Source organism: Denticeps clupeoides, chromosome 2 (genome assembly GCF_900700375.1).
Source record: "Denticeps clupeoides chromosome 2, fDenClu1.1, whole genome shotgun sequence".
Lineage (NCBI taxonomy): Eukaryota > Metazoa > Chordata > Actinopteri > Clupeiformes > Denticipitidae > Denticeps > Denticeps clupeoides.
This window is the reverse complement of record NC_041708.1, coordinates 7,192,235-7,208,644: the sequence shown is the minus strand read 5'-3', so window position 1 is coordinate 7,208,644 and position 16,410 is coordinate 7,192,235. Positions and strand designations below refer to the sequence as shown.

Below are 16,410 nucleotides of genomic sequence, written 5' to 3'. Positions count from 1 at the left end.
GTTTGTCTCAACCTCTGGGGTTTGCCATTTTGTAAAAGCATAGTACATATACTGATTTATGCCTGTACTGATGTCATTGCTCGTAATAATTACAAGCAATTATACAGTATATCTTGGAATTAATCTAGATTAATCTACATTAATCTACATTAAAATGGCTCATTTGAATTCTGCCGAAGGCATTCAGAGTATGTGTGCTACCCAAATAATGACTAAAAGTAAGTCTTTGAGAACAGGTTTCTCAAGCCAGGTGGCGCATTAGACCAGGGGCTCATCTCCTGTTTCCAAAATGCATCACAAACTGCTTGAGAAAGCTGTTCTACTATGATAATTGGTGATGAAAATAAATTATGTTCAATAAGATGCACTTTTGTTTACCAACTGTTTATTCAGTTAAATAGCTGCATCCATGTTACTACGTCACGTTTGATGTGATAATTTCACAGTTCGAAGACTTGTTCTCGCCCCCTACAGTGCAATTCGGCTAGGTATACAACCGCGCAAAAATATCAAGGTGAAAGTCATGGTGTAGCGGTTCTTCTTCTGCGTTGTGTAACTTTTTGATTTCGTTTCTTGAACCACAAATGATGAGCTGACACCCAAGAGATTTTCTGTGCAAAGCGTATTCTGTACAAAAAGCAAGGTTGCGTCAGAACGTTGCGTCACACATCGCGTCTTTCTGCACCTCTCTCTCTCACAACTCACGCCATGTGTCCAAGAGAACTGAACATTAACATAAAGCATTCACAATTTACAATACTGCATACCTGTACAAAAAGCAAGGTCGTGTCAGAACATCGCGTCTTTCTGCACCTCTCTCTACAATATACAGTATTAAAAGAACATAAAAAAAATATTCACAAAATAACACACATGCAAAATATTCCTAATATGTACATAAATTAAAATGAAAGAAATAACTTTGTGCACACAAACCCCACACACCTCTCACAGCTCACGCCATGTGTCCAAGAGACCTGAACCGGGTCTCAAAAACAAAATAAAAGTCTTTAGGAAATAAGAAACTAAAAGAAGAAATATACTTATAAATCTAGTGTAACCATTTAACTCCGGCACAATAGCTTGTGTAGTATAGACCCAGCTCCCAACCCAACTTTGTGAATAGATTAACGGCGATATTTTTTTTATAGCCCGATAAGAGTCTCACGTTAACGCCGATAACGGCCCACCACTAATATAAACCTTATAATTACGAGATATTGCATTTAAGTGAATACAAAACCAAATTGGAGGGGGTCCTGAAATATGTGAGAAACCCAGGAAATACACGAGTGTTGGTCTATTGTGATTATATCTCTAGTCAGAGATGACTACTGATTGTGAAACAGGCGGAAAGCACCACTTCCAGCCAAGCTGGACCAGTGTTGTGCATGAACGCATTCAATGAACGGCGTTCGTTGAACACGTTCCTATTTTTCGTGAACGCTGAACGAATCAGTTTACAAATTATGAACCTGAACGTGAGTGACGTTCACTCTGGCGAGACTGAACGCCGCTCACGTTTTAAAGTGTGCTGGTTACAGGCTAGCATGGCTGGTGCTTCGAGTCTGGACGCCTCTGCAGAAGCAGTTGAAAAAACGGACTGAAAGGAAAAAAAAAAAACAAAAACTAAAGAACGAACGTGAACTAGTTCATTTTTTGAGCTGTGAACATGGTTCAAAATTGTAAAAAATGAACTATGAACGTGAACTAGTTCTTTTTCAGTGTGAACTGGCACAACACTGAGCTGGACATTATGCTAGCAAAGACATTAAGCTATCTTCTCTGAGCTAATAAACCAGTTTTATCCTACCACCGTGTTAAAAAAAATAATGAAGCTACACTGGTGTGACTTTTATACTATTTCTGTATGTCAACATACTATTATCTAGCGAAATGTATCATAACATGTCATAACATACCCAAAAGCGTAGCATACCATAGCATAGCTTACCTCTATTTTTTTTTTTTTCAAAGGAGAGTTTTTAAATGCCAACAATTCTTTATGTTGAGGCAGGCATGGGATGCAAAAAAATCGCAAGGACTCATTCTTTGCTCCTTTGTACTCAAATAAATTTCTTAAATATGGCCAAGGATTTCTTTGTGATTCAGAGCTCAGTAGATGCAGCTCTGGGTCCATGTTGAATGTCTCGTCTACCAGCTCGTGCTGCGAACTGACGCGCTTCACCATCATTGGATAATAAAGCCTGATTGGTCGGAAATGGCAAACAACGCCAGAACGCAATAGGCGAACTATTTTTCATGCAAGATTTTGAGGAAATTGTGTTCATAAAATGTAGCGAGTAACGGCATAAATTGTAGAAATGTAGTGGAGTAGAAAGTACAGATAATTGCCGTAAAATGTAGTGGAGTGAAATAAAAAGTATGCATTATTATTTTTACTTAAGTAAAAAGTACAGATACATTAAAATTTACTTAAGTACAGTAACTAAGTACAAATACTTCGTTACATTCCACCACTGGTACTGGAGCTATGCAGGATATGAGGAAATCCGCATCAGGCACCATAAAAATTGTGAAGGCATATTTAATAATTATGAGATGTACTTGAATTGCAAAAACCCAAATCTGGATTTAACTCACATAAAACTTACCTTTGCGACTAAATAGTTCTTGGAAAAGATGGGCATTTTCTATCATCAATGTGAGCAACTGGTATAGTTCAAGGCCTCAATTTCCCATAAACCTGACATTGGGTTGTTTCCCTAGATTGATTAATTGTTTGATAGCAACTGCTCGATGCACGTATGTAATATCTAACCATAAAACATTCTAGAATGGTACACCTACATTAAAACATTCTTGCATGAGGCTGAACCCAATGCTAAATCAGCAGCAGAGAGGCCTTGAACTCTACTAGAAACTTCAAGTCTGTCACCTTCAATTGAATCAACGTGTTTACCTCAGTACTCTGAGTTTCCTTACAGAGCGGCACATGCATTAACAGCATATGCATTGGAAGCTGAGCGTTGCATTTTTTGGCAGCGCGCTTTTGGCATGGCTAAAAGCTGTAATGAGTCTGGACTGAGAGGACTGCATGCTCTTTCCAACCCCGGAACCACTGAAGAGCAACTTCCCTGAATAACCTGTGGACTCCGGCTGGATTTGGTTTAGTTTTCGTTGGCCTACTCCCCCTACACATTGTAAAAGATAAATAAATAAAAAAAGTCAGCTGTCACAATTCCTAAAACACAAATCTTTAGGCATTTCTTCTCCTAACCCCACACCACAATTTTAAGGTACTCAGATCTAAATGGGGAAAAATGCTGGAGTACGATATACACAAGGAAATTAGTTAGAAACAAAAGGAAACGATCAACCTTTTTAATTGCCGTAAAATGTAGTGGAGTGAAATAAAAAGTATGCATTATTATTTTTACTTAAGTAAAAAGTACAGATACATTAAAATTTACTTAAGTACAGTAACTAAGTACAAATACTTCGTTACATTCCACCACTGGTACTGGAGCTATGCAAGTAATCTCAACTTGACTCAGTTGAGTCAAGAAATCTCAACTTGACTCAGACCTACTGGATTACCAGAATCTTCTGCGCAAATTTTCTACTAACCTCACTACTGCTAAAACTGCTTTCTACAAAACAAAACTAGAAGCCTCTGCCCACAACCCTCAAAAACTCCACAACATCTTCTTATCCCTACTCAACCCCCCGACTTCCCCTGCCCCAACTTCATTAACAGCTGATGATTTTGCCAACTTCTTCACAGGGAAGATTGAAAAAATCTGTGAGACATTCTCCACCACTAATCCTACTCTTCCCTCTGAAAATTCGACAACTACTCTAAATCAATTTTCTAAAATCACATCTGATGAAATCATTCAGATTATTTCCACAGGCAACCCAACCACCTGTCCACTAGATCCAATACCTTCTGCAATGTTTCAAACTATCTCCCCTGACCTCATCCCTTTCATTTCTTATATCATAAACGGCTCAATCTCATCTGGCCACGTACCATCCGCCTTCAAAACAGCCAGGGTTCTTCCAATCCTAAAGAAACCCACTGCTGATCCTACAGACATTAACAATTACAGACCAGTTTCCCTCCTCTCGTTTCTATCCAAAATCCTTGAGCGCTGTGTCTACAACCAGCTATCACTCCATTTATCACAGAACAACCTCCTGGATCCTAACCAGTCTGGCTTCAGAACAGCTCATTCCACCGAGACTGCCCTTTTGGCGGTTACCGAGCAGCTACATGCAGCCAGATTGGCAAAACTGTCATCAGTTCTTATTCTCCTTGACCTATCTGCTGCATTTGACACCGTTAACCACAAGACTCTCTTGTCAATCCTGAAGAGGCTTGGAATTCGGGGCTCAGCATGGCAGTGGTTTGCTTCCTACCTTGATGAGCGATCTTACCAAGTGACTTGGAAAGGATCCACCTCTACCTCACGTAGACTCTCCACTGGTGTCCCTCAAGGCTCGGTGCTAGGTCCTCTCCTTTTCTCCCTCTACACGAGATCACTTGGTGAGGTCATTTCCTCACATGGATTATCCTACCACTGCTATGCTGACGACACACAACTCCTCTTCTCCTTTCCTCCCTCTGATCTACATGCTGCTTCCAAAATCTCTGCATGTCTAACAGACATCTCGTCTTGGATGGCAGCCCATCACCTCCAACTCAATCCCACCAAAACTGAACTAATATTCATTCCAGCAGATTCTTCACCACATCAGGATCTTGCTATTTACCTAGACAACTCGCAGCTCTCTCCTTCTGCAACAGCCCGCAACCTTGGCGTAACAATAGACAACCAACTCTCCTTCTCAACTCACATCAGCAATCTTTCCCGCTCATGTAGATTCCTTCTCTACAATATCAGACGAATCCGCCCTTACCTGTCAACCCAGGCCACCCAACTACTGGTTCAGTCCTTAGTAATCTCACGACTGGACTACTGTAACTCCCTTCTAGCTGGTCTACCTCTATGTACCATCCGACCTCTACAACTCATACAAAATGCAGCAGCACGACTGATCTTCAACCTTCCCAAATTCTCCCATACCACCCCTCTGCTACGTTCCCTTCACTGGCTCCCAGTAGCTGCACGCATCAGGTTCAAAATACTGATGCTGGCCTACAAAGCCAAACATGGAGCAGCACCATCCTACCTCACAGCCCTCATTACACCTCGCACTGCACCTCGTCTACTCCGAGCCTCCAGTACTGCTCGCCTGGTCCCTCCATCTCTGAAGGTAAAAGGAAAACATTCATCCAGACTCTTCTCCGTCTTGGCCCCTCGGTGGTGGAATGAACTTCCCCTCGAGGTCAGAACAGCTCAGTCACTGAGCACCTTCAAACGGCAGCTCAAGACCTTCCTCTTTAAAGAATATTTAGATTAAATTGTAATTTTCTTGTCAAACTTTGTGTACAGAATCTACAACAGAGTGAATTAAATAGATGTATTCATAGTTGGGGTCCTAGTGAACCGGAATTGATCTCTTCATCGATGGTAACTTGAAAGCACGTTGTAAGTCGCTCTGGATAAGGGCGTCTGCCAAATGCCGTAAATGTAAATGTAAACCTACAGTCTGAATTCAAATACACGGCAAAAATCAAGTTTCATTGTAGCCCCACCGATCAAAATGTTTTCTTTTAGTTTGAGATTAAAGAATAATTGTAATGTTACTAAATATAATGCCTATACTTTGGGTTTGGGTCATATTATATACTTTATTGTATTTTTGTACATGTACATTGACATAAGAATGTCTGAATTTATGTTAGAGGTTTACATTTACATTTAGAGCTTTTATCAGATGCCCTTATCCAGAGCGACTTACAATCAGTAGTTACAGGGACAGTCCCCCCCTGGAGCAACTTAAGTGTCTTGCTCAGGGACACAATGGTAGTAAGTGGGATTTGAACCTGGGTCTTCTGGTTCACAGGTGAGTGTGTTACCCACTAGGCTACTACCACCCAGGTTTAAACATAATGCAGAAAAATGGAATGCCAGGATCTAAGATATAATGCTGAAAACGTTGATGACGTAAAAACCGAGGGAGGTAGTAGGTAAGCGCGGTGTAAAATGTAGGTACCCGAAAACATACACTGTGTATGCGTAACTCTGTTGCCGTAGACGTTTCAGATTAGAAGCGTTGTTACAAAATCTTGGCAAATAGACGTACAAATTACATTTAAGATACACAATTTGTTTTATTACGTACAATTACTTTTGACACAAGTGCATCTTGAGGGGCACAGGTCCAGGTACCAGACTGTCATGGAGGAGCAGTGGACAGACTCGGTTGCCTAAGGAAGTACATCCTCTCCTGGGTCTTCTTGAGGATGGAAGAGATGTTGGTCTCCCACTTCAGGTCCTGGGAGTTAGTGGGACCATGAACTTGAAGGACTCCACAGAAGACAGTGGGGAGGAGGAGCAGGGTTGAGGGACATCTCCTGAAGTCTCCTGAAGATCTCTACAGTCTTCAGCTTGTTCAGCTGCAGGTTGTGCCGTGTGCACCAGAGCACTAGCCACTCAACTTCCAGTCTATATGCAGATTCGTCACCATCCAATTATGAGTTTTACAGCTGAGTTCCTATATAAAAGCGACCTTTAATCTTCATGGTTCACGAAGACGCGGAAGCAAGTGGGGAATACGGTCAACAAATCAGGAGCTGAGAGAGGCATCTGACCAATAAAGACGGGTGGGCGGGGCTGACAGAGGGCGGGGCTGGCCATGTGCGTGGCTGGCCGTCTTGCAGCTTGCAATGATACATAGTTGGGTTTGCAGCAGATGGAAACCATTATAAGGCTGCATAAGGCCGGGGTATAAACCTTTACAAAAGATATTTTTGTATGCATGAAACTTTTGTGTCACTGTTTTGAATTTTATACGTTCTTACTCACCATAGCATACGGGACACTGTTTAGTACAGAGTGGAACATCACTTTCATTTTTAAACATATTGGTATCAACGAATGAACAGCATTACTCAGTTTCTAAAGTAACGGGCGATGCCTGTTGACGCCGAGTCTAGCCTCTAAACTGGTAGCGCGTGTGCTTTCTGTACTGAAATCAGTTTGGTGGTTTGCTTCGTAATGCTGATAATAGCCCGTGTATAGAGAGAACTGGTCCTGGGTCAGTCATAAAAGCGCCGCCTATCAGTGACGTCAGTGACGACCACACTCCGACTCTTCAGTGATCCGAATCTCACGCGTGCATCAGTTCACTGTTAAGAATCAGATCAGCGGAAACAGTTGCTTGGAAGTGACAAATGTCCTGTCACAACTATAATAATTTAATTATACATATACACACTTATGTAATATTTAATAAAACGTAGAACATTAATAAATGAAAAAATCAACTGTTCATTAAGAAAGAATCAATTCCGCTTGATGACAAAATGAATGAATCGTTTGTTAACGAACGACACATCACGAACGCCTCCCCAGTTTCTGTAAGAATCGATAAGAACAGATAAGAGATCTGCGCCCTCTTGGAGGAGGATCACGCCTTGAGCCCGTGGGGTCGTTAGTGAGTTTTTGGGGGCAACATTTTGGAGCGGGTACATCTCTAGCTATGGTACGTACATTTCCGCGCCCACGCTCCTAATCTCTGACTGCCAGAAACTAGTAGAGCTAGCGGGTGAAGAGCCTTTTAAACCTCGTTACACGTCACCGAATAGGCTTGGCTAGCTAGCCGGCTAACTATCACATTCTTACCCGGGCGAACCGTTCTGGCTAATAAATGCACATTTTCATGTTGTTCAACTTAATTTGTGCGTGGTGTCTGATTCTGGCTCAACATGTCGGTTTACGTGGACAAGTGAAAAGTGGTCGGCGGGATTAAAACGCGTTTTTGGTCACTAGCTTGCTGGCTAAACTGGAGCCATGACTGAAGTGGTCATCTGTTGATTTTACATTTTTGTGAATATGAATTTGCTTTGTCGACCACTGCCTTCAGAAGGCTTTTAAATGGTTTATAACTCTGGAGAAACGATCGAAAATACATAATTTAATGGGTTTTTTTTTTTTTTTACTGTGTACAGTTTGAATAGGTGGCTAAATCTCAACCGTTCTTTAAAAAAAACATTTGACCAAATTGCTGGATTTATTTAATTTGCAGCCTAATGCGGTATAACATGATATGTAATTTAGATGATTAAGTAATCTGTGATGTTTCTCACTCCTGCTCAGGAGGAGGAGCACCTGGCAGGAAGGTTTTTATATAAATGAAGAGACTAGTTCAGTTTGGGTTCGAGGCAGTTCGTCCAGGAACAGGATGGAGAAACTTAAAAAACGCAAGTTCGCTTGACGTCAGACTAGATAAACGCTTAAGAGGACTTGGCGGCAGGGGCAGATCGGCTTTGCTTTAATAGCCCACATGCAGGTCCACGCTCACCCCGGTTTATTTCGAGAGAGTTAAGATCTTTGCACGGGAAGATGTGGACTCACAGGTTTTCTGCTAAAGATAAGTTTGGCATGTGGCGAGAGGTGTGAAACAGTCTGAACTAAATCTCTCTTTTTCGTGGGAAAAGGTGAGTGATCTGGTCCGATCATCACCTTTCTGAGGCTGTTGGGGCGTGTCCAGCTGTACAAGATAAGTCGGGTAGGAAGGTGGGCTCTATACACCACCGTGTGTTACACCAGTAAAAGTAATTTGTAAAAAAGTCATTATTTTTCTCTAAAGTTGGTAATTTTGGGCTCAGAGCAAGGAGATAATGTCATAGATCTCTGGACACCTTGAGACTGATGAGATCCGCTTTTCCTCCGTTCCCGCTTCGTGTGCGTGTTTTGAAGGGGCAGGCTGAACACTAGCCCGAAACACCTACAGGGTCGTCACTACCGGCACCACTTTTTAAGGAGAGGCTGCTAGAAAATCACCAAGCCACTACGTTACGATCTAATCAATTATGTTCTGCGCTGCGTCGATCGTCTGCGTTGCGATGCATCGATTATAAGATACATTTGGGTTTTAATTGTATTTCTACTGTCGATTTAAAAAAAATCCACTCAATGCTGTGCGTCACAGTTTCCACAGTTAAAACAGACTTAGCTGTAAACAGGCCTTAATGGACGTAACCGTCTGTCTGAAGCTTTTTTTTTTTTTTTTTTAGTAGTTCTGCGCCACTGGAAACTGTAATCCTGCCTCGTCTTCACCGCCGTTTCTGGCCCGTGTGTCTCTGTAGGACTGGCTGGGAGGCTGAGGAGGTCCGCCGACCACTGGGATGAGCAGCGTTCTGCCGCCGGCGGCCCAGAGAGCGACAGTGACGGAAGGATGGTGGCGAGGACGTGGTGCTGGGCTCAGGGGGTCTCCACTGCACTGCTCTATGGCTCCCTGTCTCTCTTCGTGTCCGTCCTGCACAACGTCTTCTTGCTGTATTATGTGGAGACGTTCGTGTCGATCTACAAAATTGACAAGTTGTCGTTCTGGGTGGGTGAGGTGAGTGCTGGCCGCAAACATGATTTTGCATTTATTCAAACTTCGGCTCCGCAGTCTTCCTGGTGCATCGTAGGAAAGAGTGTCTTGCTCATGATAGTTTCACTTTGGCAATCTATTTATTTGACTGTCATAGCATTTTTTAAACATTATTCAGCGTTGCTGCTCATTGGTTTCAGTGAAGGCTTCACACGTTGATGTTACAGTCAAGACTTTTTGCATGTTGCTGTTGTCCTGCTAACTTTGCTAAATAAGCACCATAACCATTTTTCTAAATTTTACTAGTGAACACCAAAACCGCATCTACTTTCCGATTCACATTTTCTGTGGTAGATGTGTGCTGTGCTATGTATCACGATGACAAAAAAGATTCACTTCACTTTGAAGTTCCCCATTGCTCAGCCAGGCTCTTCCCATTTGAAATTGCTGGTTTGTTTATTGGCTGCGTACAATGCATGTCGTTGGATAATGTTTTTAACGTTTAAAGAATACCACCTTAAATTAAGGTGATTGGTGCACACTGTAACTCCATCAAAAATCTCGTTTTATTACAATCTTTACAATAATTGCAACCAAAAAAAAAAAAAAAACATCTTCTAGAGCATTTTAGTTAAAGTTGATTTATGACCAATTGTTTTGTGAACATGCTGCCATTTAAAAACGGAACTCAAGGTTTGTGCAGCAGGGCATTTTATTTCATCCGTCCCTTCGAAGTAAAGGCCTGTAAAAAGCCCCCCCCCCCCCCCCCCCATCTCTTGTCACTTGCATCTTGCAAGGGAGTGTGGAGGGGAGACGTTGGCCATTTCTGAAATGTCACTGTGTTGTTGCAGACTGTTTTTCTAATCTGGAACAGCCTGAATGACCCTCTGTTTGGCTGGCTGAGCGACCGATCTTTCCTCAGTTCTCCTCAGTGAGTAATTTTTACTATTCACTTGGAAGTTTTAATAATGTATTTATTTAATGTATAATAATTATTTATTGATTGATTGATTGATTGGTAGGGTGGGACCCCAGATCTCGACCCCAGAGGTGGTGCTAAAACGGCTGAAGGCTCTTTCCAAGTATGCCCCCCTCTTTGCTGTGTCTTTCCTGGCTTTCTGGGTGTCGTGGGCTCGTCCGGGTCTCCAGTTCCTCGTGTGTCTGTGCCTTTATGACGGCTTCCTCACCGTCGTCGACCTCAACCACAACGCCCTTTTGGCGGACTTGGCCGTGTCGGCCCACGACCGGACGCAGCTCAACTTCCACAGCTCCCTGTTCAGCGCACTGGGGTCGCTCTCAGTCTTCCTGTCCTACTTCTTCTGGGACAAAGAAGACTTCTTCTCCTTCAGGCTCTTCTGCGTGATGCTGGCCGGCCTGTCCGTGATTGGCTTCGGGGTGGTGCTGCGACTGCTGCGGTTACGTTTCCAGAGCGAAGTTCGCCAGAGACAGGATGAGAGCGAAGCGCTTAAGGAGTAAGTCCTGATTTGTAATCTGTTTCTATTGTGTGTCTGCAAGTTGTTTTGTCTACCATTTAAAAAAAACTTGAAAGCAGAGAAGGGAGCCATTGATTAGTAGACACGTTTAATGGATTCATTTTGTGTGCTGAAATCTGAGCTGGTGTGATTCCATTGGTTGCTATCCATCGGGGTCAGCATAAATTATGGACAGTTCCCACACTCAGGTAGGCAACTCCTGTGTGTCCTGCTCTTTGTCGGTCAGTGCATCTTAATTCTGTTCCTCCAGGAACACTTAATTGGCCATTTATAGAGGTACTGGCCACTTTATTAGAGATCCAATAGTCTATCCACAGTGTAGCTTCAGTGTAGCTAGCAAACATATGCACAGTTTTGGGGGGGATAAATTATTTGGTACTTCGGTGTGATCTGCTGATATGGTGGATTTAATAATCATCTCACCAAACAAGGATAGGTTTGATAATGGTGGCTGTGGACTTAACTCCCCTATTTCATTCTGAGATTAGGCATGTTAGGTTTAAATTACAGGCTACTAGGGGACTGTAACAGGCCCGTGATCGGAAAGGTTGCCAATTAGAATCCTGTACCGCCAAGGTGCTACTGAGCAAAGTTCCGTCCCAACACACTGCTCTCTGTGCGCCCGTCATGGCTGCCCACTGCTTTGGAGTTTTTCGGTGATGTGCTCTATTTCTACTGCAGGCTGTGTGTTGGCCAGGCCCCCCTGGTTCCAGCAGAGAAAGCGGTCACTCTCGGGGAGTATCTGAAGCAGCTGTCTCGCCACAGCAACTTTATTTGGTTTGCATCTATGAACCTTGTCCAGGTAAAAGTGTCATAGTGTCAAGCATTCACACGCCTGAAACTAGGCTTATACCTCCACTAAAATCATTACTATTTAATTTTCCTTCTACCTCTTTGAAGTGATTAGTATGGTTATATAGCAGGGCCATAGAAGATAAAATATTATATTTATATTTGTATATGAATATTATATTTCAGCTCCTTTTTTACATTTTCAGTGAACTCTACAATATCACTACAGTATCATAGCATATTGTTATATAATCGTATTGTGACTCATGTACATCTACATATCGTGACATCCTTGCCTATATACACGTGACATTAAAACGCCTTCTTTAATTCTGTTTTTCGCATGCAGGTATTTCACTGCCATTTCAACAGTAACTTCTTCCCTCTGTTCCTGGAGCATCTCCTGTCTGACCAGATCTCTGCCTCCACCGGCTCCTTCCTGCTGGGTAAGAGTAGTGCCGGTCACTCTCAGAGACTGTCTAATCTGTGGAATACAAAGGCAACTTGTGTCATGCTATATGAGCTGAAAATATATAATGACGTCATGTTTTCTGTCATCTAGGCATTTCCTACATCGCCCCTCATGTGAACAACATGTATTTTGTGACTCTGTGCCGGCGGCTGGGCGTGTACCAGGTGGTTCGCTGGCTCTTCGTCCTGAAGCTGGTCCTCAGCATGGCCATGATGCTGGCTGGCCCAAACCACATCTACCTGCTTTGTATCTTCATCGCCAGGTAAGAGCCCCCACACACACACACACACACACACACACACACACACAATGTGCTCAGTTCATGCAAGACAAAGCTTTTCTCACATAAGACTGCTTGGAAGTGCCCAGTTCAAAGGTTTATTCTTAAATGTTTCACCTTTCAGGTCATTATGAGGTGGTGATTGCATAAAACCTGAACAGGAATGTTTTTTCCATGTTTGTTCGCCCCACTTTTGAACAGTGTCTATAATACCATGTATACTATCGTCTGGATTATAGCGATGTGTGTGTGTGTGTGTGTTTCACAGTAATCGGGTGTTCACCGAGGGGACGTGTAAGTTACTGAACCTGGTCATCAGTGACCTGGTGGACGAAGACTTTGTTCTCAACAGACGACAGCAGGCGGCCTCAGCATTGCTCTTTGGGATGGTTGCCCTGGTGACCAAGCCTGGACAGACCTTTGCCCCTCTGATTGGCACCTGGCTGCTATGTGTTTACACAGGTAATAACGTCTCTGCGCACTTATGAATAGCAACAATGAATAGCAAGTTTGGCGAATAAATGTGCTCTTTGTCTCCCAGGTTATGACATCTTTGAGCGGGACCCCGTGAAGGACTCCGTGACCGCGGTGGGCGTGTCAGGCTCCGCCCTCTCTCTTTCCCTGCGCCAGGGCTGCTTCTACCTGCTGGTGTTTGTGCCAATTACCTGTGCCTTTTTGCAGCTGCTGGCGTGGTCCCGCTTCACACTGCACGGCCGCAGGCTACAGGGCATCAAGGCCCAGCGCCAGGGCGCACACCCTGGACCCCTCGTCGATGTCAAGACCATCTGAGCCCACCACTGCCTCGGACAGAACCGGCCAAGGGCCACGTAGCCATGGCGCCGTTGCATTCCGGCTCAACTCACAGAGACTTGCCTTAATTTTTTTGTCCTATATTTACACATTGCGAAACTGCTTTGATGTGTTTTAACTTATAAATGTCTGGAACTAGCGACCAAATATTTACCGGAGCCAGTCTTGGACAAATCACGGCCAGTGGAAGAAGAACTTCAGCTCCGCCCCCAAGTTCCTAATCTGCCAAAACCCAGGCTTGTGGTCCGGTCCTATATTTTTTACTTCATAAAGACACAGTGTTTGTGTGTCTTTATTTTTTTATTTTTATACGGTTAGTCTTAAGAGCATGTGTGTTCTGAATGTTCGACTACATTCCAGATGTCGATGTTAAATTTTCTCTCCTGAAGAACATCATATATTGTTTTGATCTCTATTGTAAATGGTTGCTTAGTTGTGGCAACGTTGCATCAGTCTAAATGCAGATTTGGTGTGTTATTTTTCTAGTGCAAAACTCCCAACCGATTTTGATGTGCAGAAAATATTTGTTGAATTAATTTTAGAAGGAAAACATTCATTATTTCAAATAGGTTTCAGGGGAGCAGGTTGCAATTTTCATTTTTTGTGTTTTGATCATGAATTATTTGCACCGTATTTATTGTGCTGTAATTTAAATTGGACCTTTTCACTTTGTTTTGCATTGACTGAATTTATCCTTGGTTGTTCAGAAGAGACTCAGGAAAGAAAGTTTTACTCAACAGTGTTCTTAATGCCTGATGTGAATTTACCCACCGGACAGTCTGACACTGTGTATCGCCGAAGCACCTTTGTTCCTCAAATGTGTGTGTGTGTGTCTGTGCCTGTGTGTTTTGTAAGAATGTACTTTTGCATTTGACACCACAATCCTCTTTCAAGTCGACATACCACAGAATAAAATGTGTTGCTATTATTTAAAAAGTTTGTATGGTTATTGCAGTTAACAGACCAATTCATTACACACACACACACACACACACACACACACACACACACACACACACACCTTCTTGACACATGAGCAGATAAATGAAACACTGCATTTGAACCCACCCACTCATGTTTAGGTATTTTTTTTTAAATCCTGGTATACACTTAAAAGTCTGTTGAGCTTTCAAAATGTATTCTTATTTGTTTTTGTATGGAAGCACCAAAACAGTTCACGTTAAATACACTGAAATAGATTGGATTATTGTTGTAGCTGCACATTCGGAATATCAGCCAATCAGAAGCACTCCCACGGGACGGTGCTTTGCTCAGTGGCACCTTGGCGGTTCGGGATTCAAACCGACAACCTTCTGACTATGGGTATTGCCACCAAAATGAAAAGGCATGTGTATCTCATTAAGATAACTTATGATACACTCACACTCATTAGCCCTGCCCAACAGGAAGTGAGATCATCTGGATTGTTTCATTTTCTCATACAACAGAAATTGATTCTAGATTCTTTGTCCGATTCACTCCAAATTTTAAGTTCACCATGCTAAATTGCAAAACCATAATCATATCCATATATGAATTTTGACACCATGGTTTAGCGCCACCAACTGGCAAGAGAAAAGGTACCACTTTGCACTTTCTCATGCTCATACATATTCAACAGATTAAAATGGAATTTAACATGGAGCCACTTGGGAGCCGAAAGAGCCGGCTCTTTTAAGTGCACCGAGCTGTAAGGGTCGGCTCTCTACAAAAATCCGGAATTCCCATCAATTACAGACAATTTGTTAAAATGATTTGGCCTGTTTGAAGAGAGAGAGATGATGAAATGTGAGAATATGTTAGGCGTCCTGAGATAATGAAATATGATCTGGACTATTTGTTCGAAACAGACGGCAAAGTATGTCTCAGTCATCCAGGTGAATTGGGTTTCTTTCTTTACGGCAGGACGTTTCGTTCGGCATCCACAGACCTTAGTCAATCTGAGGGAATTTAGCTTGCGACCACAAATTTATCCTCCAGGTTGATTTTATCTCATTCCTGCCCTTGATCAGTTCGTAAGGTAGGCGGCAGGGTAACTACCACGGATAGTAGTGTGAGCTTCAGCGTTTATTGACAGGTTCCAACTTCTTAACGTAGATCTGATTTAGGCTCACGCTTAATCTGCAACGTGTAGAAATATCTCACAAACTTAAATAAAAATTGTTAGCATTACTGCCTGAAAGTTTTTTTTTACCAAGTTATAGAGCCCCGCTATGAAGCAGGGCGACAAAAAATTAGTTTGAACTCATAGTGATCCTCCCCACGGAAATCTTTAGTAAAAGGCGAAAGATTTATACGAGATGAAGAGAACCATGAGTGTACTGCGTGAACGTGGGTTCGTGGCACCACGTCACCAAGAGAACCGGCGGTCACCAGGACGGTCGGTCCAGGTTACGACACGCTGAACATGTACGTGTCATATCGGCTTGTATAAAAATCTGGCACGTAAAGCCACGTAGCGTCCAAGTATGGTGAAAATAAAGGCTTCAAAGAACCAAATGGAAAGAAAAAAAAGAAATAAGCGCAAGGCATGATGGGATACGGACAACTGCCGCGATCCGTTCTGCTTGTCGTGGATTAAACGCAACGACTGCACGCGGCGACGTAAACAACTTATATATATAATAAATATAACTGTTAAATGTAGACCTTGTTCATCTGACGCACAATTACTTTGAGAATTCTGCTCGCAGCACCGCGTCGTTCCGTAAAAAAAACAGCAACTGTGCAGTTGGAAAAACGCACTCAAGGGGGCGCCGTTGGCGGACGCGCGACAAAATCTCCACAGTATGAGAGGAATCACCGAGTCAAGCTATTCATCCTATTTTACCCTGAACAAGTGAGTGTTTATGAAGCCTTAGTTTACCTGCCTTTCGTCATAATCCATTGCACAGTTCCCTGGTGAAAATTTCAGTGAATACCGTGTTGGACAAGACAGGTACAAGTGTTAATATTTCTTAAAGTTCATCGTTTTGAATAGACCCAGAGGTCATCTCTCCCCCACCACCACATCTTTATTCCTTATAACGTTCATTTCTGTCGCTGTTCTGTCTGGATGTCCAGAGCTGTGGTCCCGTGGGCGGGTGTCCAGATATCAGCACGCATCATTAGTTCCGCAGAATTTCGCTACTTTATGAAATTTTCTTTAA

The 16,410-nt window shown here is 42.8% G+C and overlaps 1 protein-coding gene and 1 non-coding gene across 2 annotated transcripts; one reads left to right on the top strand and one right to left on the bottom strand.

Moving 5' to 3' along the window:
* The first annotated feature begins 7,410 nt into the window (after nt 1–7,410).
* On the top strand, nt 7,411–14,197 carry mfsd13a (major facilitator superfamily domain containing 13A). Its single transcript, XM_028970524.1, has 9 exons — nt 7,411–7,578; nt 9,185–9,438; nt 10,266–10,345; nt 10,437–10,886; nt 11,589–11,709; nt 12,049–12,145; nt 12,262–12,433; nt 12,720–12,913; nt 12,993–14,197. The coding sequence occupies exons 2-9, from the start codon at nt 9,274–9,276 to the stop codon at nt 13,238–13,240; spliced, it is 1,527 nt and encodes a 508-aa protein (XP_028826357.1). The 5' UTR covers nt 7,411–7,578; nt 9,185–9,273; the 3' UTR covers nt 13,241–14,197.
* A 1,268-nt stretch (nt 14,198–15,465) lies between these two features.
* On the bottom strand, nt 15,466–15,581 carry LOC114785001 (U5 spliceosomal RNA). Its single transcript, XR_003748986.1, has one exon. It is a non-coding gene; the product is annotated as a U5 spliceosomal RNA (small nuclear RNA).
* Between the last annotated feature and the right edge of the window lie 829 nt (nt 15,582–16,410).

Bases quoted from the DNA above. Each gene is read 5' to 3' on its own strand.
- mfsd13a (XM_028970524.1), top strand. From the start codon at position 9,274: ATGGTGGCGAGGACGTGGTGCTGGGCTCAGGGGGTCTCCACTGCACTG. The intron at 9,439-10,265 runs GTGAGTGCTGGC...GTGTTGTTGCAG, and splicing joins TGTCGTTCTGGGTGGGTGAG to ACTGTTTTTCTAATCTGGAA. The intron at 10,887-11,588 runs GTAAGTCCTGAT...TTTCTACTGCAG, and splicing joins GAGAGCGAAGCGCTTAAGGA to GCTGTGTGTTGGCCAGGCCC.